At 39.4% G+C, this 25,968-nt stretch overlaps 2 protein-coding genes across 2 annotated transcripts; both read right to left on the bottom strand.

The window, feature by feature from the left end:
• Positions 1-21,688: 21,688 nt before the first annotated feature.
• LOC138908763 (uncharacterized) lies at positions 21,689-22,135 on the bottom strand. Its single transcript, XM_070199417.1, has 2 exons — positions 21,985-22,135; positions 21,689-21,891 (listed from the first exon to the last, which is right to left on the bottom strand). The coding sequence occupies exons 1-2, from the start codon at positions 22,133-22,135 to the stop codon at positions 21,689-21,691; spliced, it is 354 nt and encodes a 117-aa protein (XP_070055518.1).
• Positions 22,136-22,536: 401 nt separating this feature from the next.
• Positions 22,537-25,615, bottom strand: LOC138908760 (uncharacterized). The gene is made up of 4 exons (XM_070199415.1): positions 24,641-25,615; positions 24,059-24,175; positions 23,529-23,696; positions 22,537-23,193 (listed from the first exon to the last, which is right to left on the bottom strand). Exons 1-4 carry the CDS (start codon positions 25,613-25,615, stop codon positions 22,537-22,539), a joined length of 1,917 nt encoding a protein of 638 aa, XP_070055516.1.
• Between the last annotated feature and the right edge of the window lie 353 nt (positions 25,616-25,968).

Here is a 25,968-nt window from a genome sequence, read left to right as displayed (position 1 = left end):
TAACCTGGACCTTTCTGGCCCCAGAATGGGCCTTTATGAAGGAATCTGCAAGCATTTCAAAAGAGTCAACTGAATGCTCGGGTAAGAGTGACTACCATGTCAGGGCCCCTTTTGTGAGGGTTTACCCAATCTTCTTTAGTAGAACCGATTCGATATCATGTTGCGCCAAATCTTTCCCTTTCAGAATCATGGTATAAGTTGTGTTGTGTTCCTATTAGTTCGAAGTCCCATTGTATTTTGGTATGTCCGGCATCTTAAACCTCTTCGAAATTAACTTCAGGGTTGTGCTCGATTTAAACGACAACTGAGTGTATTTTTTTGAATTTGGGCCCTTCAAAACCGGGGTGTGCCTCGAATATTTTCCATTCGGGCGTGGAACTCCTTCGCGTTTTGATCCATCCGTTCCCTCATAAATCTCATGAGTTCGATTTTGAAGGGATAATTGCCGTAATCATTACTATATCCGCTACCGGTCCCCTAGGCACCATCAAGGCTGACCTCACCCCTAGGGGTATTATTATCAACTCTTTGAGCCGTTTGATTTGCGGGGATGCCGAGAGGAACCGGGCCCCTTTTGTTTGCATTGTTGGAAGCGCCTGACAACGCTTGCTTCAACTCTATCATCACCTGATCCTGCCTTGATTTATGGCCCATGATGGCTTGCTGTTGTTCTCTTAGGATTCTTACTATTTCCACAACGTATTCCTCTTCCGCATCATTGGGAGTTGGCTCCCGTAAATGTCGGGGGTATTGTCCTTCACGAACCGGGGTTGCCTCATCCCCCTCGTTTGTCGCTGATTGAATCCTCATGTTGAGGCAGATTTTCATGTCCCTTAATGTTGTGTGCAATGTTGACATCGTTAGCTGCCATTTTTGATTTCTTGCTAAGGATCAAAGAATCAAATAAGTTAGTAATAAACGCAAGGATCAACTCGATTAAGCAACTGTCTAAGCCCCACGGTGGGAGAAAAACTGTTTACCCGTAAAATAGTACAGTTAAATTGTTACGTGGTTTATAGACAAGCAAACTGATTTGATCCAAAAATGATAGATAAACAAGATTAAAAATAAGGCTTAGCAGTTAAAATTGAAAAAATGACAAACTTGGCTCCGAGAGCAATGCATCAGAGTACATAAATGAGAACAATGTAAAAGAGCAAATAGAGTTATTTGATTGAGCTTGAGAATGGAATATAGCATAAGTTTTATCAAGAATTTCGTGTCTTACAATGGCTATTGAGTTTACTATTTATAGCTATACCTGGAAAAATAAGATCTTAGGATCAAGACTCTCTTAAATGATATAAATGGGCCATTGATGAATATGTAACGGCAGGCCATGAATGCAAATATCCTTTGCAACGGCTGCTCATTTAATGTTAGAGAATATTCCTCATTGAATGCTATTTGATAGAAAATCTTCGAACTGCTCCCGTCGACCAGGCTCTTTTCGAGGTTTATCCGATACCAACCGTAGTTGTTGTTCCCAGTACTAGTTGTCACGTGATTCGCCTTTTACCTGTCTTCAGTTCCACGTGACGTGCTATCATTTGACCATTTACTACAGACTAATTTAACCTTATACATGTATATTAAGCAGATTTTAATGACTCAAATAAATAGACTATTTTTGTGGATCATACTTATTAATTATAATGCTCAATCCATGAATCAATATAATTACACATGAATAAATTTATTAAGAATTTTTCCTGATTTCAAAACAAGCAAACCACTTTAGTGGTAACTAATTACTCACAAGATTCTTTTTTTTACGGGTAAACATACATGTAGTTCGTAAAATTATTTTATGGAAGAATATAGACCACAACTTAAAATCCATACCAATATTATAAAACTCACATAAAATACCTTTATATTTCACTTAATTATAACCTCTAACCAGATAATAAAATCTTTTATCGAAAGTCTAAGACTAGTAATCACGTAGGACATGAAAACATAAACCGAAAACTGAGAAATGTTTTATGTACAAACAAGCCAAATGCACCAATCATTAGTCATCCAAGATATTAAAAGGGAGATTTTACTTTCTTACAAAATGATTATATCATCACATAATATCAAGTACATTTGTAAGACCTAGTCAATAAAATGCTACACCCATATGTGTTTGGAACATTTTGAGGTCAGCTTTGAGTGGTTAATTTGTTTCCAACTTCCATTCTGGAATTCAATACAACACGTCTATATACTAATAGACAATGTGTAAACCCATTATATCACTAGTATTTAATCAGGGAGCAGAACAAGTGATAATAATTCAATACAAGTAAAGGATCATCTTTAACAACACGTCATCAAATAGAAACGCACAAAAATGGCACCTCGTGCCCACATTATCAATCACATTCGCATGACAAAGACCTCGTGCCACAATATAAGTCACACCCACACGGTAAAGACCTCGTGCCACAATATAATCTGATTCAATATCAATTGCTAAATAACACGTTCAAGAGAACTTTTCAAGAATCAAATATATTAATGCATGATGACAACTTCCTCATCTCGCCAACCCGATATGTAACCAACAACTCAACAAAATATGAGATATCAACTCTACGTAGGTAAATCCATATTGGCAACCAAATTATCAAGCAATAACAGAGACATAACTTTGCATGATATATGCGATGCAACAAAACATGTAAAAATGATGTCACTCTCGTACCACCACACAAATATAAATAATGAAAATCTCCCCCAGGCCATCACATAATATCCCCACAACGATATCCTTATTTTGCCGCATGCACATCACAATGAAATGCCTCCCTTATGTTGTCGCATGCACATTAAAATGAATTGCCTCCCTTATGTCGCCTCATGCGCATATCCCCACCCTTATACTCCACACAATATTAACAATGAAATGCCGCCCTCATACTCCACGCATCAACAATCAACCCACACAACATGTCTACATGTATCGCAATTATCACAATAATGCAAGATAATAATTTATCATTAAGAGGAATATCCTCATAACTCATCAATAAAGCGCACAAGGACATGATAACAGTAAAAATGCGGATAAGGAATGACTATGGCTAAATCAATTATAGCAACCAAGTTTAAGTAGTCACACAAAAGATCACATATGTGTCATGCCTCGACCTTGGGGAGCGCGACCGACGCTTAACCAAGATACCTTGATTAAGCAAGCCTTTACAATGCCTTCTACCCAACTCACCCATGAATAAAGAGAAGATACATTTATATCATTACAACAACAACAACAATCCAGTATAATCTCACTATTGGGATCTGGGGAGGGTAGTGTGTACGCAGACCTTACCCCTACCCTGGGGTAGAGAGGCTATTTCCGATAGAGCCTCAACTCCCTCCCTCCAAGAACTCCCCACCTTGCTCTTGGGGTGACTCAAACTCACAACCTCTTGGCTTCATTAATTAAAAATTAAGTGGATTCCGTGAACAATGCCAATTCCATTACCATTCATCGCTTCATTTTATAGTCTCAAAATACATATACAATCATAGTTAAAGTGAAACAAGTGATTCAAATACAACAAGGCTAGTTTAACTCTCCCAACACCCTTATACAACCCACATTGTGTCTACGAATCCTCTATGGATACAAAATACTATGATAACACCGGCAACAAGGTTCCGGCTATACCTCAAAACATAATACACGTGGGAAAAAAGATACACGACCCCGAAGGATGTAGGGCTCACCAGATCTGCCGAAAATAGGGTGTATTACTATCAATGATCAATGCCACCTACTATGGAACCACCTGCATCTATTAAAGATGCAGCGCCGCTGGCAAAATGGGCGTTAGTACATATGGAATAGTACTAGTATGTAAGGCTAAACACTCTCTCTCTAGAACGAATGATAACACAAAGAAGGACAATGATAAATCAATATAAGCCTCAGACAATACTAAAACATCAAAATTAGGAGTAAGATAAGTGTAAAGTAAATTTTCATCATTCTAGGTTGGGAGATTTTAGCACCGATATACCACCATAATTTTAGCATAGAGTCCGATCACGGCCCGGTCGGCTAGGCCGTCTCATCCAAAGACATCAACCACAATCACAATCATTATCTAAGTCTCACTCATTGTTTCAATTATAGTCTCAAGCACAATCACCCCCATGTGTGCGGCATGGCGTCCGATCACGACCGACCGACTAGGCCGTCTCACTACAATGCCATGTGAATCAATCTCATCTCATCCCAATAAAGGAGAATATTCTCTTCACATCAATCTCATTCCAATAAAGGGGTACAGTCACAATTTACTCCTACACCGGCACGTGTAGTTTCGGGGTTAGGTCATTTCAACCTACAGTTCCTCGTTGACTAACGATACTCCCAGGTTGTTTATTTATTTAAAAGAATGACCACCATTTCATTATCTTATATATGTCATTCAGTTCATTGGCACCGATGGCCATAACATAGTGTCACTCTTGGCACGTTGGCCGTATTTCATACATCATATTCATCTCTTTCACTTTCAAACATTATCACGGATCATCAACAATAGAGCATTTCTATTCAAGACTTTAAGTCCACATATTGAGCAAATAAGAATGTTAAACACATTGAGATTTCTTACACAATTTGACATAATAGCCTTCATTTGAATTACGACTTAAAGATATAACATATGGATATGCAACCCATGCTTAGAGCACATTTTCAAATAGAATATAACATAACAAGAACATTGGAATACATATTGAACATATATTTTTTGACACAAGGCTTATTCAGAAAAATCAATTCATAATGAACACCTTGGGACTTACATGGATATTGTCGGGTTCAATTCTAAGAGATGAGTTTAGCCAACATACCTCGCCTCGAGCTTTTTAAATTACTACAATTGTCACGTCCCGAAATCGCGGAGCGCGACCATCGCTCAACCGAGTGAACCCGACCGAGCAAGCCTATTAGATTTCCTTATACCTATACTCATCCATGAATAAAGAGGATATGTACTTCATTAATCAAACATTGAAAAGATTTCATTAACAACTCCTATTTAATTTCAATTAGCAGCTTCATTCATAATTTTCAAAATATTACATGTTTATAGATATAATGAAAGACATATTTTCCAAATACCAACATTTCTAATTCAATTCCCAACATTCGACTACCACCCACAACCTGTGTACGGAGCCTCTAAGTACAACAGAAGAGTAGTATGAAAGTGCCGGCAACAAGGCCCCGGCTATACCTTAAAACACAATGTACAACTCAAATAACATCAGGCCCAGAATAGAGTAGGGCTCACCAAAACCTGCTGAATAGAGAGCGACTGTTAACGAGGACCAAAGCTGCCCGCTGATGAACCATCTGCATCCATTAAAGATGCGGCAAAAGGGACGTTAGGACATATGGAATAGTACTAGTATGTAAAGCTAACTGTCCTCTTTCAAAATAGAATGCCAATGTAAGAAAGGGAAAACCATGGAAACAACAATCAACAATCAATGATATTCAAATGCCAAGTTAAAACATAATAATTTTCAAAATTTGAAAATAATACTATGAAGTGATAATCAAAATGTGATGATAATATTATTTTTGGTTGGGAGATCTTTAGCACCGATATACCACTGTTCACAATACCAATACCACCATACTTTTAGCACGGAGTCCAATCACGACCCGATCGGTTAGGCCATCTTATTAGAGACATCAACCACAATCACTCTCAATACCAATACCACCGTACTTTTAGCACGATGTCCGATTTCACGACCCGATCGGCTAGTCCATCTCATTAGACATCAACCACAATTACAATTTCAATTATAATTTCTAGCACAATCACCACCATGTGTGCGACATGGTGTCCGATCACAACCCGATCGGCTAGGCCATCTCACCACAATGCCGTGTGGATCGACATCATCCTTTTCTATCCATCATCTCATCCCATTTAAGGGGAATAATTTTATCACATAAATCTCATCCCAAATAAGGGGAATAATTGCAATCCACTCCTACACGGGCACGTGTAGTTTCTGGGTTAGGTTATTTCAACCTACCCTTCCTTGGTGACTATCGATACTCCCAAAAATATTTTTGATTTGCTTACAAAGGAACAACAATACAAATGCATTTACCTCATAACCTTTCATACCGTATATAACTTCAATGGCACTTTCAACAATTTTCAACATCATTATTTTATTGGTTCTCTTGGCCATACATATGATTTTTCATTCATGGCACGATGGCCGTATTTCATATTCCACACTTTCTTTTCTTCCCTTTCATGGGTCATCATCATAAATATCACCAAATAGAATATTTAGGAAATCACAACTTTAGGTTCATTAGTAATGAAGGCTTTAAACACAATGGATTTCTTTACAAGAAATGGAGTAAAATGATTGGCAATCAAAGCACAAGTTAAAATCATACACAGGTAACACATCATTTTATTCTTGAAATACTTTTCCCCAAAAGGGACAATACACAATTTCCACTCACAAATATGTAAGAACGCGAAACACATTGAAAATACTCACAAAGCATAGCATTAGCTAAAACAGCAACATATGGGCATCACTTGAGTTCATAAGCTTTTAGGCAATTGTAGCTTCAACATCAATTTTTATAATAGTGGAATCAAAGCTCATTTCATAATCTTTCTCACATTATCTTATTTCATTGGCACCATTGGCCACACGTATAACTTTCACTCTTGGCACGTTTTCCACTCTTTATATCCCAATTTACTTATTTCACTTCCAACCATATTTATAGATTATCATCAATAATACATTTCCAATCAAGACTTTAGGTACACATATGAGAAATTAAGAGTCTTAAGCATATTGAGTCTTTCTCACACAATTTGGCATACTACCTTTCATTTGAAACACGACTCAAAGTCATAACATTTTAATACACATATCATTCTTGAACACATTCCCGAAAGATAACATAATATGATAGGAACATTCAGAACACGTTTTGAATACATAAATCTTGACACTTTACTTATTCGGGACAATCGAATTTATTGGAGACAACTCGGAACATAGAATAAGTAACTTGAGACAACCATACTTGAAACTTACGGGAACATCATTGAATTCAATTCTAAGAGAGTAGTTTAGCCAACATACCTCGCTTTGAGATTTTCTTAAATTACTACAACATTCCGGAAATTCTAACAATCCCAATCTATTTTGAGACATAACAAAATTGAACACAAATTAAGAAGGTATTCATGGTTTCAGCTTATTTGAGCATTTTATCAAACACTAGGTGTGCAATTTAACTACAAGTTTCTTTTACAAGATTTCATTCACTCCACAACCCAATCCTTACTTATTTGAGATCAACAATCTTCCCACAAATCTTATTGGTACATGCATGTATAAATAATACTCTCATACCCAAGAATCATACTTCTAATCAACCATCTTCTATCCCAAATTCGAAATTGAAAACTAGGGTATGGAACCTTACCTCTTAGATGAGGAACTTGTGAGATTTCCTTGTTAATTTTCCAAGATTTGAGCAAGAATTGATGGATAAATTGTTGAGGAACACTTTCCCACTCTAGGGCACTCTCACACTCTAAAAACATCAGGTTTTAGCTCAAAAATGGTCCATTGCGTCTATTTAACGAAGTAGTGTCGGGTTATAAAAACTCAAAAATGAAGCTCCGGAACAGGATATGCGGTCGCATATGCGACCGCATAATGATTCTGCGGTCCGCAGAATAGGCCGCATAATTGGCCTCCGGAACTGGGCATAACTGACTCAGTATGCTTTCATTATGCGACCTGCATACCTATTCTGCGATCGCATAATGCACCGCAGAACTGGTTTGCGGTCACATAATGCGCCACAAACCTGATCTCCAAATTTGCCCATCCGTGCCTCATTCTAAAGCCATTATGCGATCCGCAGAGTGATTCTGCGGCTGCATAGTGGGCCGCATAAATGTATTTTTTTTTCTGCCCAAATTTTTCCTTTACTTTCCAGCGTACTGTTCAACCCAAAAAGTCCGAGCCTACTCTGGCACCGCGAAACCTTAAATTCATTTGCGAAATTTTACGGGGCTTTACACTTAAGTACTTCAAAACTTTTTGGGGTGTTACATTCTCCCCCGCTTAGGATCATTCGTCCTCAAATGAAGGTCAAAATCCATCATTAGCATTCAATGTGGCCCAGCTGTTAGTTCACACACACCGGTAGTTTTAAAATTTGGCTAACTTCCTAAATTTCCAAACATTTTTCCAGAGTCTTTCTTGTAACTGGGCCTATCCACCTGTTAGAGTAACACCAAAATAACTCCTAACAACACATCCACAACCCAATAAAGCACCACAATGTTTATATCAATAACACTAATTTCAGCATTACAAGCACTGCATTATCAAAATGATATCTAGACAGGAACTGCACATTTTAAAATCATAATACCTAGAAAGTACCTTTCAAATCACAATCATTTGACTATATACTCAAGTGAGAACATTTTATTTCCTTAACACTTTTGGCCCTCAAGGTGACCTTCTCAACTTACAGACTTCGCCATAACACATTAACGTAGGAAATTTCAACTCCCGGACTTTTCTAACGAGGATAACAAACAATTGCTCCTCATAATCCAATTATCCAATAACTTCAACTTCTTAGACATAGACACATGAAACTCCGGGTACACGGAGAACAATAATAGGGAAACAACATACTCATAGTTTGGCCTATTTCCTTCAAGATTTCATAAGGCCTAATGTGACTACACATACTTTACCTTTATTAACAATTCACATAGCATCCTCATGGAGAAAATTTGAGAATAACCCGTTCACTTTCTTCATATTCATAAGCCTACTCCGGCACCATGAAACCTTAAATTTATTTACGAAATTTTACGGGGCTTTACACTTAAGTACTTCGAAATTTTCCGGGGTGTTACAACAGTGTTCCGCAATTCTTAGCCTCTTCGATCTATTTAGAAATATAGCAAAATTGAACACAAATTAGGAGAGAGTTTATGGTTCCATCTCATTTGAGCATTTTATCAAACACTAGGTGGATATTATTATTTCAAGGTCCTCCTATGGTGGATTACTCTATCCCACTACCCAAAGTCTACCTAATTTAGCTCAACATTATTCCCCCAACCCTTGATAGTACATGCATGCATAAAGGACAACTCCCACACCCAAGAATTGCTTTTCTCATTACCTATTTTCAGTAAAATCACGAAATTGAGGGTTAGGTAGTAGAATCTTACCTCTAGGATGAAGACCTAGTGAATTTTCTTGTGAATTCTTCAACTTTGAGCAAGAGTTAATGATCAATAATCTTAGAAACTTCCCCTCTCACTCTATGGTAATCCTTCTCTCTAGAAATATCAATTTTTGCTTCAAAAGTGGCCCTTTACTTTAATATATCGAAATAGGGTCGGGTCAAATATTCAAAAAATGAAGCCCCGATGCAGATCTGCGGTCGCATATATGACCACATAACGCTTATGCGGTCCGCAAAATGGACCGCATAATTACCCTCCAGAACTGGAAACTTCTGCCTCACTATGCGACCGGTCTGCAGTCCGCATACCTATTCTGAGGTCGCATAATGCACCGAAGAACTTCCCTCCAAAATTATTTTTGTGCTGGATCTGCGATGGGTAATACTGCCCGCAAAATGATTATGGTCCCCCATAATGGTCCAAAAATTTGCCCAAGTTTCTGCTTCAACTGCTAAACACACACCAACAGTTTCAAACTTTTGACTAACTCCCCAAATTTTCAAACTTTTTGCTAGAGTTTCCCCTGTAACTGGCCCTATCTAGATGTCTGAGAATCCCAGAAACTAACCCTAACAACATATACATGAGTGAACAACGCAACATAACATAAAAACAATGACAACCGTGGCTTCACGAGCAGTATATCACCAAAAAGGAACACCTTTAACATCAATTGTACAAATGATACATAATTCATAGAGGGTAAACTCTTAGCATTTTCATAGAACACAACTTTATAAATACATAGCTATTCAAACAAATGAGGGTATTTCTTCTTCATTTCTTCCTCGGCCTCCAAGGTGGCCTCTTAATCCTGCTAGTTCCTCCATTGTAAGGCCCCGCAAAATTTCACCTAAAACCCGAGGTTCTGTGGTGGTGATGTAGGCTAATATGTCTTAGGAGTAAAGCAAAATTTTTGGCAGAAGAAGACATTTCTGCGGACCACTATGTGGTTGCAAAATTACTTTGCGGGCTGTAGAATGGCCGCAGAGTGAAGAAGGAAACTGGGAAAGTTTGGACGGTATTGTGCGGTCAATTATGCGGTCGCAAAACTATTTTGCGGGCCGCACATCGACCACAGAACCAATATGAATCTTTTTCTGAAGGGAGGTTCTGCGGCGCATTATGCGATCGCAGAACAGGTCTGCGGACCGCATTATGGCCACAAAGTGGGGCAGTAGTGCCCAGTTTCGGGGGCCATTTCGCGGCCCATTTTGCTGACAGCAGAAGCATTATGCCGTCGCATATGCGACCGTAGATTTTGTTTCGGAGCTTCATTTTTTTGGTTTTTATAACCCGACCCCATTTTGTTATATAGACTCTATAGACCATTTCTTAAGTAAGAACCTCACATTTTGAGAGTGAGAAAGTTCTCTAGAGAGGGAGAGAGTTCCTCAATTCTTACTCAAATCTTGGAAGATTAACAAGAAAAACACACTAGGTATTCATCCTAGAGGTAAGATTCTACACCCTAACCCTCAATTTCGAAATTTAACTAAGAATAGGTAATTAGTAAAAAAATTCTTGGGCGTGGGAGTTATTTATTTTTACATGAATGTAATATCAAGGGTTGGGGGACGAATATTGAGCTAAATTGGGTAGTGGGGTGAAATAATCCACCATGAGAGGATCTTGAAATCATAATACCCACCTAGTGTTTGATAAAATACTCAAAAGAGCTGGAACTATAAACTCTCTCCTAATTTGTGTTCAATTTTGCTATACTTCCAAATAGATCGAAGAAGCTAAGAATTCTGGAATATTGAAGTAATTTGAAAAGGCTTGAGGCAAGATATGTTGGCTAAACCCCTCTTTTAGAATTGAACCCCACAATGGCCTTGTAAGTCCCGTGTTGCTCTTTATAAATTGATTATTCCAAACAAGCCTTGTGTTAAAAGATATATGCATTCAAATTGTATTTCAAACATTATTTTTTGTTGAGTTACTATTTGAGAAGGTGATTAAACATGGGCCGTGTTTTAATATGTCATGATTTGAAGCGTGATTTTAATGAAAACTAGCATGTCGAATTGTGTAAGAAATCACATGTGTCTAAGACCCTTAATTTGGTTAGTTACTCAAATGTGTATCTAAAGTCTTGAATTAAAATTCCTTGTTGTTGATAATCTATAAGGATGCTTGAAAGTGAAAGAAGGGGGTTGGAGATGGATAGTGTGGCCACCGTGCCAATAATGAGAGTTATACTTGTGCCCAAACGTGGCTGTTTTAACTAATGCTATGCTTTGTAAGTGTTTCCAATGTGTCCATAGCTCTTATATATATTCATAAGTTAAAATTGTGTATTGTCCTTTTTGGGAAAAATATTTCAAGATTAAATGATGTGTTACTCGTAAATGCTTCTAACTTGTGCTTTGATTGCCAATTATTTTACTTCATTTCTTGGAAAGGAATTCATTGTGTTTAAATCTTCACTGCTAATAACTTAAAGTTGTGATTTCCAGAATATGTTATATGTATATGTTTGATGGTGATCCTTGAAAGTAAAGAAAATAAGGTGTTGAATATGAAATACGGTCGTTGTGCCATTAATAAGGAATCGTGTAAATGGACAAAAGAGCCAAGGAAATATTGTTATTGTGAGTGGTTGAAAATACTAATAAAGGTTTATACAATGTGAAAGATGATGAGGTGAATACATTTGTAATTATACTCTCTTTGAGTTCAAAAACAAAAATATTTTTGGGAGTATCATTTGCAAACCGAGGAAGGGTGGGTCTAAGGCCCACACCCGAGACTACACGTGCCGGTGTAGGGGTGAATTGTGATGGATTGTGATTATTTCCCTTATTTGGGATGATATTGATATTAGTTGTGAATTGAAAAGTCAACCCACACGACATATGTGGGAAGGCGGCCTAGCCGATCGAGTGGAGATCGGACGCATGTTGCGCACATGGTGATACTAATCTTGGTAACACCCTTTTTCGCATCACATGTCAAACTACATTATCCGTGGGGAGATGGACTAGCCGATCGGGCATGATCAGACTCCGTGCAAAAAACTCGGTGGTATATCAGTGCTAATGATCTCCCAACCAAAAATATATTTATTATTTTTCGTATTTTTAAAACTGGTATGTGTTAACTGGGCCTTTGGATATTGTTGATTGTGACTTGCTGTTTCTATGGTTTTCCCTTTCTTATAATGGTATTCTATTTTGAAAGTGGAAATTTAGCTTTACATACTAGTATTATCCATATATACTAACGTCTCTTTTGTCGAGGGCGCTGCATCTTCAATGGATGCAGGTGATTCGTCAGCAGGTGGTTTTGACCCTCGTTAGCAGTTACTCTCTATTCAGCAGATTTTGGTAAGCCCTACTCTGTTCCGGATTTCATGTCATTTGACGTTGTACGTTACATTTTGAGGTATAGCCAGGGCCTTGTCGTCGATACATCCATACTTGTCTTCTGTTGTACTTAGAGGCTCCGTAGATATGTTGTGGGTAGTTTATGATGTTGGGAACTAAATTAGTTAGTGTTGGTATTTGGGCGGACATGTTTTTCTCATATCAGTAAACTTGTTATAGTTTGGAAATCATAAATGAATATCCTTTAGTAGTGAAAAATATTGTGGAACACTTGACTCTTCTCATGTCTTTCACCTGTACTGGTTCTTATATTGTTAATAAGCAAGGTTGGGTAGAAGGCATCTAAAAAGGCTTGCTTAACCGGGGTATCATAGCCTAAGGTTTTAAAGTGTCCTAGGATGTCTCGTAGCCATGTCTAGTAGATTCCTTCTTATCGGTGTGTTGTCGACCACATCTATAATGGGGAGACTGCTTGGACATTTAGGAATTTCACACTTCTTTGATTTTCCATATCGTGCGATAGAGCTCAAGATAGGAAGCTAATTTCCTCGTTATGTCTCATTTTCCAGATGAGTAATCCACGAGTTCGAAGCAGCGATGAGGGAATAACCCCGCCATTGAATCTTGGGGAGATTACACAAGAGTTCGTTGGGAGAATACGTTGAGCCGTGGAGGGATTGGAAGATTTTATTGCTAAGGGAAGTGTCCTTGTTCCCACCAATGTCACCGTACCACCGGATTGTGTGGTGAGAGAATCTAAGAAACGAAAGAGGGTTGTTGGTGCTAATAAATCAGATTGTTCAGTTTGCAAGAAGCGTCACTTGGGGAGATGCTGGATGACACTTGAAATATGTTACGGATGTGGAAAGAGGGGGCACAAGAAGAATAAATGTCCTAGGTTGGGTACACCCATGACAGTCTGCCCGATGTGCGGGAATAAACATTTGGCGTCATGTTGTGAGTATGCTCAGCAGCATGTTAGGGGTGACAGGTTTGGAAAATTCCAAAGCCCCACATAGCAAACCGGTACAGGGTTTGTTACTCCTGCATTGGAGTCCTGGAGGAAGGATAAGGGAGATGCTTATGATGTATGCAAAAGGGTGAATATCAGCTCAGTAGGGTGAGTCCTTTTAGCGGACCTCATCCTTGTTGTGTGAAGTGTAGGAGATGTCATTCAGGGGTATGTCACTATGGCACCAATGTATGCTACAAGTGTGGTATGAGGGGTCACATTCAGAGAGATTATCATTCGTCTCGCCAGAACATGGGCGGGGGTCCGACACAACCATCCAGATCTGCAGTTACTACGTCCACATTGCCTCCCCCAGCTCGAGTCACTATAGCGCTCGTAGGGCGTGGAGTAGCTAGGAGTGGTATCAAGAGCTCGGGAGGAACCAACAGGTTTTATGCTACGAGGAGGCATCAAAAGTCGGAGGCTTCTCCAGATGTGGTTACAGGTATATCGACTGTCCAATCTCATGATGTATATGCCCTTATTGATCCCAGTTCCATTTTGTCATATGTCATTCCTTATGTTGATATGGAAATTGGGATAGAATTGGAACAGATTTATGAGCCATCCTCTGCATCTACTCTTTGAACGAGACGTATCAATTGTGAAGCCTCTTTATCACAATTATATTACTTACAACCTCTTGAGGAATTGAGTTCTATAATTATGTCCTTGAATTGAGTTATAACCCTAGGTAAATACTTCCCACTTTCTTCCCTAAATGCTCAACAAGGGACTATACCTGATGAATCTCTTACATAACCTTCTGATTTAAATGGATAACACCTACTCACTTGTACTTGTGCACACACTACCATAATGTTTATCCACAGGGTATCGAATCTAATGTAAGGCAACCTAGTGCCGAGATCTTTCTTGAGCCAGTCTCTTTCTCATGTGCACGTGACTCATATGGTTTGAATAGTCACTCTACTCCCCTTTATGAGCATTATCATAAACCCTTTCCACTGTCTAGTAACGTAAGAGCATATCTTGGCACCCATCATATGTGTACATGTCAATTGAAATGGTCACTCGTCCGCATAAAGTTTCTCGGAAATTTTGGATTTCTCACAAATTTGCCATTGGAATATCTATTGTTCGCCCATCTCAGTATGACGTTCATGTCCACCTAAATCATGCCTCAGTGAGTAACTCACTTCGTTCCTAGTATTGTAGTTACCCATTAAGTGGCCTGGTATTGTAGCTTGAGAGTGATTATGGCAAAAACCATGTCTAGCTCATAGTGAAGTGTTCATTCTCTCAAACCAAAACATGATTTTATCCCAATATTAAGAAGTCCTAGCTACATGGCTTCACTCAGGGGAGGTTGAAAGTTAATTATCCTTATCACGACCTTTTCCTCCCCACTTCAGGTGGTTGTTTCAGATTATAACACATATCATGAGCATATTGATTTGAAAGATAAGTTTGTCGTATCTCTAGTCCTCTCATATAGGATCAACTATTGGAAAAGGGTTACGCTGTCAGAATGATAATAATCTTACAGGTGTTCAACTTCTTTTACAACTTCATGGTCTTGTGGCAAAGATTCCTTGTGTTAGTTAATGTTGAGCGCATAACGCAACTTCATGTATTTTTGAAATCTCTATCATATTCATGGTGCAAGAATATTCTCATTTTGAATTAAACTGATCTTCCCTACACTCAAGGAGGCAACTAGTTTCATGTACTTTACTATTTCTCTTTAAGTCTTACAATTACCAAACAAAAAACATATGGAGTGAAACAATTATTACTATCACTTTAGTGACTTATCATCTTCCCAAAATAGCTGATGCTAATGTTTTATCCTCCCGATCATGCCTCCCATACATCCCATGTCTAAAATGACTCACTAGTTATACATCTTAGGATCATGTACATGGTTCCTACATTATTAATCTGTACTGGTAACTCTATGCCTCGTTTGTTGAACCGATGATTCCATCATAAGGATTAACCATGGAAGAACTATTTGGGTGTTCAGCATAGAGATTTAGAGTTGAAGAAAGCGAACACGTTATTCTCAAGATTTTCTCCATAAAGATACTATGTGAATGGTTAATAAAGGTAAGATAGGTGTAGTTTACATTTGGGCCTTATGGAATCTTGAAGAAAATAAAATGGGCCAAGCTATGAGTATGGTGTGTCTCCTATCGTTGTTCTCCATGCACTAGGTGTTTCATGTGTCTACATCCTAAAGGGTAGTTGGGAGTCGTTTGTCTATCATTCCGGGGAAAGCTATGAAAGGTAAAGTTAATGGGTAATTGGCTTATGAGAGGTACCTAATTGTCATCCTTGTTAGATAAGTCTGGAAGTTGAGATTGCCTCTGTCAAGTGCTATGGCTAAGTCTGTGAATCGAGGAGATCACCTCGTAGGATGAAAGTGTTGTGGAAGGGGAATATTCTCACTCATTTGTAGAGCCAAATGGATGTGGTTCAAAGGGTACTTTCTATGTGTTATGATTTAAATGTGTACAAATCATGTCAAGATACCACTTTTGTTAATGTAACGCTCTTAATGTTGAGATCAGTGTTGTTGATATATACTGTGATCCGTTATTGAGTTATGGATATGTTGTTAAGGTGGTTTTAGTAATTCTCTAGCAGGTGGATAGGCCCAATTACATAGGAGACTCTGCCGAAATATTTGAAAAATTTGGGAGTTAGTCAAATTGGGGGATTGCGATGTGTGAAAGGAGGAGATGAAGTATGTTGGGTGTTTTGGGCGGACTCTACTCCTCATTCGAGAACGAATGATCTTAAGTGGGGGAGGATGTAAGGCCCCGCAGAAGTTCACCTAAAACCCGAGAGTCCGTGGTGGCTAGGTAGGCTAATATGTTTGGTGATAGTAGAAATTCTTGCGGACGTTTTGGGTCGAACAACGCGCTGGGGAGTAAAGGAAAAGTTTTGGTAGAAGAAGACATTTCTACGGCCCACTATGCAGCCGCATAATCACTCTGCGGGCCACAGAGTAAAGCAAGAAACTGGGCAAGTTTGGATTGTATTTTGCGGTCAATTATGCGGTTGCAAAACCATTTCGCGGGCCGCACATCGACCGCGGAACCAGTATGAAGAGTTTTTCGGAGAGAGGTTCTGCGACGCATTATGCGACCGTAGAATAGGTCTGTGGACCGTATAATAGCCGCAAAGTGGGGCAGTAGTGCCCAGTTTCGGAGGCCATTTTGCGGACTGCAGAAGCGTTATATGCGACCGCAGATTTTGTTTCGGAGCTTCATTTTTTTTGGTTTTTATAACCCGACCCCATTTCGTTATATAAACTCTATGGACCATTTCTTAAGTAAGAACCTGGCATTTTGAGAGTGAGAAAGTGCTCTAGAGAGGGAGAGAGTTCCTCAAATCTTACTCAAATCTTGGAAGATTAACAAAGAAAACACATTAGGTTTTCATCCTAGAGGTAAGATTCTACACCCTAACCCTTAATTTCGAAATTTAACTAAAAATAGGTAATTAGTAAGGCAATTCTTGGGTGTGGGAGTTGTTTATTTTTACATGTACGTACTATCAAGGGTTGGGGGAAAAATGTTGAGCTAAATTGGGTAGACTTTGCGTAGTGGGATGAAAGAATCCACCATGGAAGGACCTTGAAATCATAATACCCACCTAGTGTTTGATAAAATGCTCAAAAGAGCTGGAACCATAAAGTCTCTCCTAATTTGTGTTCAATTTTGCTATATTTCCAAATAGATCGAAGAAGCTAAGAATTCTGGAACATTGTAGTAATTTAAAAAGGCTCGAGGCAAGGTATGTTGGCTAAACTCCTCTTTTAGAATTGAACCCCACAATGGCCTTCTAAGTCCCATGTTGCTCATTATAAATTGATTATTCCGAACAAGCCTTATGTCAAAAGGTATATGCGTTCAAATTGTATTCCAAACGTTCTTCTTTGTTGAGTTACTATTTGATAAGGTGATTAATCATGGGCTATGTGTTAATATGTATGATTTGAAGCGTGATTTTAATGAAAACTAACATGTCGAATTGTGTAAGAAATCACATGTGTCTAAGATCCTAAATTTGGTTAGTTTCTCAAATGCGTATCTAAAGTCTTGAATTAAAATGCCTTGTTGTTGATAATCTATAAGGATGCTTGAAAGTGAAAGAAGGGGGTTGGAGATGGATAATGTGGCCACCGTGCCAATAATGAGAGTTATACTTGTGCCCAAACGTGGCTGTTTTAACTAATGCTATGCTTTGTAAGTGTTTCCAATGTGTCCATAGCTCTTATATATATATTCATGAGTTAAAATTGTGTATTGTCCTTTTTGGAAAAAGTATTTCAAGATTAAATGATGTGTTACTCGTAAATGCTTCTAACTTGTGCTTTGATTGCCAACCATTTTAATTCATTTCTTGGAAAGGAAGTCATTGTTTTTAAATATTCACTGCTAATAACTTAAAGTTATGATTTTCAGAATATTCTATATGTTAATGTTTGATGGTGATTCTTAAAAGTAAAGTAAAGAAGGTGTTGAATATGAAATACGGCCGCCGTGCCATTAATAAAGAATCGTATGAATGGACAAAAGAGCCAAGGAAATATTGTTGTTATGAGTGGTTGAAAATACTAATGAAGGTTTATACAATGTGAAATATGATGAGGTGAATACATTTGTAATTATACTATCTTTGTGTGCAAAAGCAAAAATGTTTTTGGGAGTATCATTAGTAAACCGAGGAAGGATGGGTCATAAGGCCCACACCCGAGACTGCACGTGCCAGTGTAGGGGTGGATTGTTATTATTCCCCTTATTTGGGATGATATTGATATTAGTTGTGAATTGAAAAGTCGACCCACATGGCATATGTGGGAAGGCGGCCTAGCCGATCGGACGCCATGTTGCGCACATGGTGGTACTACTCTTGGTAACACCCTTTTTTGCATCACATGTCAAACCATATTGTCCGTGGGGAGATGGCCTAGCCGATCGGGCGTGATCGGATTCCGTGCTAAAAACACGGTGTTATATCGGTGCTAATGATCTCCCAACAAAAAATATATATTATTTTTCGTATTTTGAAAACTGGTATGTGTTAACTGGGCATTTGGATATTGTTGATTGTGACTTGCTGTTTATATGGTTTTACCTTTCTTATAATGATATTCTATTTTGATAGTGGACATTTAGCTTTACATACTAGTACTATTCCATATGTACTAACGTACCTTTTGCCGGGGGAGCTGCATCTTCAATGGATGCATGTGATTCTTCAGCAGGTGATTTTGGCCCTCGTTAGCACTTACTTTCTATTCAGCAGATTTTGGTGAGCCCTAATTTATTCCGGGCTTCATATAATTTGACATTGTACGTTATATTTTGAGGTATATCCGGGGCCTTGTCGCCTAGCTACCTTTGAAGTCAAGAACACAAGCGTTCAACATATCCTCGAGCATCAGAATAGTCTGCTCTGCTTGCCCGTCGGTCTATTTATGAAAAGTTGTAGTAAGATTTACCTGAGTACCCAACCCTTACTGAAATGTCTTCCAAAGGTTAGCTATGAACTGTGCCCTCGATCAGAAATGATTGAAACTGGAGTGCCAGGCAGCCTGGCGATTTCCTTGATATACAACCAAGCATACTGTTTCGCTGTATCGGTAGCCTTAACAAGTAAGAAGTGTGCTGATTTCGTGAGTCAGTCCACAATCATCCAAATTGAGTCGAACTTGCGAGGAGTGCGAGGTAGTCCTACTACAAAGTCCATATTGATCATCTCCCATTTCCATATCGGAATTTCTGTGTTATGTGCCAACCCACCGGGCCTTTGGTGTTTGGCCTTCACTTGCTAACATCTGAGTCTCAATCATGGTTTCAATCATAATCTCAAGCGCAATCACCGCCATGTGTGCGGTATGTCATTCTATCACGACCCGACCGGCTAAGCCGTCTCACCACAATGTCATGTGGATCGACATCACCCTTTTCTAGCAATCATCTTATCCAATAAAGGGGAATATTATATTCACATCGATCTCATCCCAATAAAGGGGTACAATCACAATTCACTCCTACACCGGCACGTGTAGTTTCGGGGTTAGGTCATTTCAACCTACCCTTCCTCGTTGACTAACGATACTCCCAGGCTGTTTATTTATTTAAAAGAATGACCACCATTTCATTATCTTATATATGTCATTCAGTTCATTGGCACCGTTGGCCATAACACAGTGTCACTCTTGGCACGTTGGCCGTATTTCATACATCATATTCATCTCTTTCACTTTCAAACATTATCACGGATCATCAACAATAGAGAATTTCTATTCAAGACTTTAAGTCCACATATTGAGCAAATAAGAATGATAAACACATTGAGATTTCTTACACAATTTGACATAATAGCTTTCATTTGAATCACGACTTAAAGAAATAACATTTGGATATGCAACCCATGCTTCGAACACCTTTTCAAATAGAATATAACATAACAAGAATATTGGAATACATATTGAACATATATCTTTTGACACACGGCTTATTCAGAATAATCATTTCATAATGAACAACTTTGGACTTACAAGGATATTGTGGGGTTCAATTCGAAGATATGAGTTTAGCCAACATACCTCACCCCGAGCATTTTGAATTACTGCAATGTTCCGAAATTCTTAGCCTCTTCGATCCATTTAGAAATATAGTAAAATTGAACACAAATTAGGAGAGAGTTTATGGTTCCAACTCATTTGAGCATTTTATCAAACACTAGGTGTGTATTATGATTTCAAGGTCCTCCTATGGTGGATTCCTCCATCCCACTACCCAAAGTCTACCCAATTTAGCTCAACATTCTTCCCCAAATCCTTGATAGTACATGCATTCATTATGGGCAACTCCCACACCCAAGAATTGATTTTTTCATTATCTATTTTCAGTTTAATCACGAAATTGAGGGCTAGGGAGTAGAAGCTTACCTCTAGGATGAAGAGCTAGTGAATTTTCTTGTGAATTCTTCAACTATGAGCAAGAGTTAATGAAAAATAAGCTTAGGAACTTCCCCTCTCACTCTATGGTAATCCCTCTCTCTAAAAATATCAGATTTTTGTTTCAAAAGTGGCCCTTTACTTCAATATATCGAAATAGGGTCCGGAAAAAAATTAGAAAAAATGAAGCCCCGATGCTGATCTGCGATCGTATATGTGACCGCATAACGCTTCTGTGGTCCGCAAAATGGACTGTACAATGGCCCTCTAGAATTTGGCACTTCTTCCTCACTCTGCGACTGGTCTGTAGTTCACAGACCTATTCTGCGGTTTGCAGACTTATTCTGTGGTCACATAATGCGTCGTAAAACTTCCCTCCAGAATTGTTTTTGTGGTGGATCTGCGATGGGTTATGCGATACCTAAAATTATTATGCAGTCGCATAATGGATCACATAATGATCTAAAAATTTGCCCAAGTTTCTGCTTCAATCTGCGGTCCGCAGATCCGTTCTGTGACCGTAGAATGGACCGCAGAAATGCCCTGTACTTCTAAATTTTTTCTTCAACTCCCAACGCAAAATGTATGAACCGCAGCTCTATAATCAACTCATAAGTCCACTTCGGCACCACCAAACTCCGGGTTTTAGGTAAACTTTTACGGGGCCTTATATCCTCACCCACTTAAGATCATTCATCCTCGAATGAGAGCCAAAATCCGCCATTGAAACCAATGTGACTCAGCTGCTATAACACACACTAACAATTCCAAAATTTTGACTAACTCCCCAAATTTCCAAAATTTTTGCCAGAGTTTTCCATGTAAATTGTCCTATCCACCTTTAAGAGAATCTGAGAAACCAACCATAACAACATATACATGAACCAACGACTCAACATAACATAAAAACTACGGCAACGGTGGCCTCACGAGCAGTATATCACCAAAAACGAACACCCTTAGCATTAATTGTACAAATGATACATAATTCAAAAAAGGTAAACTCTTAGCATTTTCATAGAACACAACTTTATAAATACATGTTTATTCAAACAAATGAGGGTATTTCTTCCCCGGCCTCCCAAGTGGCCTCTTCATCCTGCTACTTACGCCATAGTACTTTCACGTAGACAATTTCTTTATTTCTCAGCTTAAGGACTTGCCTATCAAGAATGGCAACTAGAATTTCTTCATAAGTTAATTCCTCGTTAACCTCAATAGCCTCAACTGGAACAGTAAGCGACAGATATCCAACCACCTTCTTAAACATGGATACATGGAACACCGGGTACACTAAAGACATCTCTGGAGGTAGTTTAAGCTAGTAAGCCACCTGACCAATCTTCTGAATGATTCTGTACGGTCCGACATAACTCGGACTCAACTTCCCTTTCTTACCAAACTGCATTATACCCTTCATGGAGGAAACTTTTATCAATACCCAATCATCCTCTTTAAACTCCAAATCTCTGCGACAAACATTCGAGTACGACTTTTGATGACTCTGAGCAGTTTTTGATTGTTTTGTAATGAACTTAAGCTTCTCCATAGCCTGATGCACGAGGTATGGTCCTATCAACTCCGCTTCTCCAATCTCAAACCATCCAATGAGAGATCTATATCTCATACCATATATAGCCTCTAACGGTGCTATCTGAATTCTAGCATGATAACTATTATTGTAGGAACATTCTATGAGTGGAAAATGAACATCCCAACTACCTTTGAAGTCGAGAACACAAGCGCGCAACATATCCTCGAGCATCTGAATAGTCTGCTCTGCTTGCCCGTCGGTCTGTGGATGGAAAGATGTACTAAGATTTACTTGAGTACCCCACCCTTGCTGAAATGTCTTCCAAAAGTTAGCTATGAACTGTTGCCCCAATCAGAAATGATTGAAACTAGAGTGCCATGCAGCCTGGTGATTTTCTTGATATATAATCGATCATACTATTTCGATGTGTCAGTAGCCTTAACAAGCAAGAAGTGTGCTAATAACGTGAGTCGGTCCACAATCACCCAAATTGAGTCGAACTTGCGAGGAGTGAGAGGTAGTCCTACTACAAAGTCCATATTGATCATCTCCCATTTCCACATCGGAATTTCTATGTTCTGTGCCAACCTACCGAGCCTATGGTGTTTGGCTTTAACTTGCTGATAATTTGGAAATCTTTCCACAAAGTCCGCTACATTCCTCTTCATATCATTCCACCAGTAGACTTCCTTAAGATCATTGTACATCTTTGTAGAGCCCAAGTGCACGAAATACCAAAAAGTGAGAGCCTCGATAATGATTCTTTCCCGGAGACCATCCACATTTGGAACACATAGTCGCCCTTGGTACCTTAGTGTACCATCATACATGCCAAAAGAAAAGGCCATGGTATTGTGCTTATGAATCCCCTTCTTCAATTGTACCAACAATGGGTTGTTGTATTGCTTTTCCTTGGCTTCCACTACATGCGATAATTCAGCCCTATTTTGCACAATCACTCCTCCTTCACTAGAATACGCAAGATGAACTCCCAAACTAGCCAACCGATGAACCTCCTTGGCCAATGTCCTTTGATATGCATCCAACTGAGCCAAACTACCATAGATTTTCGGCTAAGAGCACCTGCCACAACATTAGCCTTCTCCAGATGAAATAAAATATCAATGTCATAATCCTTGAGTAACTCAAGCCATCTTCTCTGCTTCAAATTCAATTCCTTCTGTTTTAAAATATATTGAAGGCTCTTATGGTACGTGAATATATCCACATGGACCCCATACAGATAATGACGCCAAATCGTCAATGCAAATACCACTACCGCAAGCTCTAAGTCATGTGTTGGATAGTTCTTTTCATGATTCTTGAGTTGCCTAAAAGCATAAGCTATCACCTTGCCATGTTTCATTAATACACACCCAAGTCCGATTTTTGAAGCATCACAATATACCATAAACTCATCTGTACCGTCTGGTACAGTCAACACTGATGCCGTAGTCAATATTGATTTTAACTCCTGAAAGCTCCTTTCACAAACATCTGACCATTGGAACTTAACCGGCTTCTGCGTTAATTTAGTCAACGGAGAGCAAGGGTAGAGAACCCTTCCACAAACTTCCTGTAATATCCAGTTAAGCCCAAGAAACTATGAATATCAGTTGGGGTAGTAGACCTAGGCCAATTCCTCACCGCTAAAATCTTCTGATGGTCAACCTTAATTCCTTCTCTGGAGACGACATGACCCAAGAATGTGACAAATTCAAGCCAAAATTCACATTTCGAAAATTTCGCATACAACTGGTGCTGATATAGAGTCTGTAGAACTGCCGTGAGATGATCGACATGGCCCTCTCGACTTTGCGAATATACAAGAATATCGTCAATAAACACTATCATGAAGGAGTCAAGAAAAGATTTGAAGACTCGATTCATAAGATACATGAAAGCCGCGGGGGCATTTGTTAGCACAAGAGACATTACCAGGAACTCAAAGTGCCCATACCGGGTCATGAAAGCTATTTTCGGAATATCCTGCTCCCTGATCTTCAATTGGTGGTACCCTGATTTTAAATCAACCTTGGAGAAGTACTTAGCACCCTGCAATTGATCAAACAAGTCATCTATCCTTGGCAGTGGGTACTTATTTTTGATTGTAAGCTTGTTGAGCTGCCGATAGTCAATACATTCTTAGCGACCCATATTTCTTTCTTACAAATAGAACTGGTGTGCCGCAAGGTGACACACTCGACCGAATGAAACCTTTCTCTAATAAATCCTTCAATTGTTCCTTTAGCTCCTTCAATTCTGTCGGTGCCATTATGTAGGGTGGAATAGATATAGGATGCGTGCCTGGCATCACATCAATCCCAAAATTAATTTCCCTGTCTGGTGGGATCCCATGGAGCTTATCCGGAAAGACCTTCGGCAATTCATTCACAACCGGCATAGACTCAAGTGTAGGTGTCTTAACATCGGTGTCCATAACCCGGACCAAATGGTAAATACACCCCTTTTAATCATCTTCGTGGACTTAAGGTAAGAAATAGACCTACCCTTCGGCACCACATCATCCCCCTTCCATTCAATCATCGACTCATTTAGAAATTCAAACCTAATAGTTCTGGTTCGACAACCAAGCTTGGCAAAACATGAATAAAGCCAATCCATCCCCATTATTACATCAAAATCAATCATCCCCAATTCAATGAGATCGACCATGGTGACCTGGCCATGCACCGTGACAATATAATCCCTATAAACCTGTGTGGCCACAATAGACTCTCCAACCAGAGTAGATATAGAGAGTGGCTCAGAAAGGTGTTTCGGTTCTATCCCAAATTCCATAGCAACATAGGGAGTGATATAGGACAAAGTGGAACTGGGATCAATAAGAGCATACACATCATGAGATTTGACAGTTAATATACATGTGACAACATATGGAGAAGGCTCTGAACTCAGGCAACCCTGCATAGCATAGAAACAACTGGGTCCTCCCGAACTCTGTGTAGCACCCCTTGCTGAACCACGCCCTGTGGGTGCTGGAGTGCCTCGAGCTGGAGGAGGTGTTGCGGATGTAGTAGCTAAAGAACTGGCTGGCCGTGCCGTATCCCTGCTCGCACCCTGGCGGGATGAACGACAATTCTTTTGAATGTGACCCCTCAATCCGCACCCATAGCATATGGGTGGGTCCATGTAGCAAATTTCCAAGTGCATCTTTCCACACCTAGGGCATGGGGGACTCTGCTGCTGCTGGAATATCCTACTAGGCCGACCCCACTGGTAGGATCCCTTGTTGCTCTGACCAGGCCTAAAACGACTTTGTTGTTGCTGACTGGGCCCTGAAGGCGGTGCTCTGACTGAAGACTGAGCAAAATACTGGGATGTCCCTGATGACCCTCCCCTGAATGCTGACCTACCATCACCACCACCCAAAGGACCTCCAAGATTGCCCGCGGACTGGGCCTTGCTGCTACTCTCTCGCTCCATCCTATCCTTTAATTTATGGCTCTCTGTAGCTTGAGAAAATGATACCATCTTCCCATAGTTTATATCAGAATTCAAGGCAACTGTAACGACCTCATTAATAACCAAGGGGCTATGGCCCTGCACAAAGCGGCACACTCTCGCCTCTATAGTGGGCAGCATGTATACAACGTACTGGGACAAATGCGTGATTATCATATGGTACTCCCACACACTCATGCTACCTTGCCTTAAACTTTCAAACTCAACGACACATGTTGCCTTAGTCTTGGCAGGCAAGAAATGATCTATGAAAGCATCGGTGAACTCATTCCACCTCTCCGGAGGGCTCCCTTCCTCACGGGACTCCTCTCAGAGTTTGAACCAAGAATATGTCACCTCTTTCAAGCGGTACGAAGCTAACT

This window comes from Nicotiana tomentosiformis, chromosome 1 (assembly GCF_000390325.3).
Source record: "Nicotiana tomentosiformis chromosome 1, ASM39032v3, whole genome shotgun sequence".
Taxonomy (NCBI): domain Eukaryota; kingdom Viridiplantae; phylum Streptophyta; class Magnoliopsida; order Solanales; family Solanaceae; genus Nicotiana; species Nicotiana tomentosiformis.
Note: the sequence above shows the minus strand (reverse complement) of the source record. Positions and strands in the feature narration are given on the sequence as shown.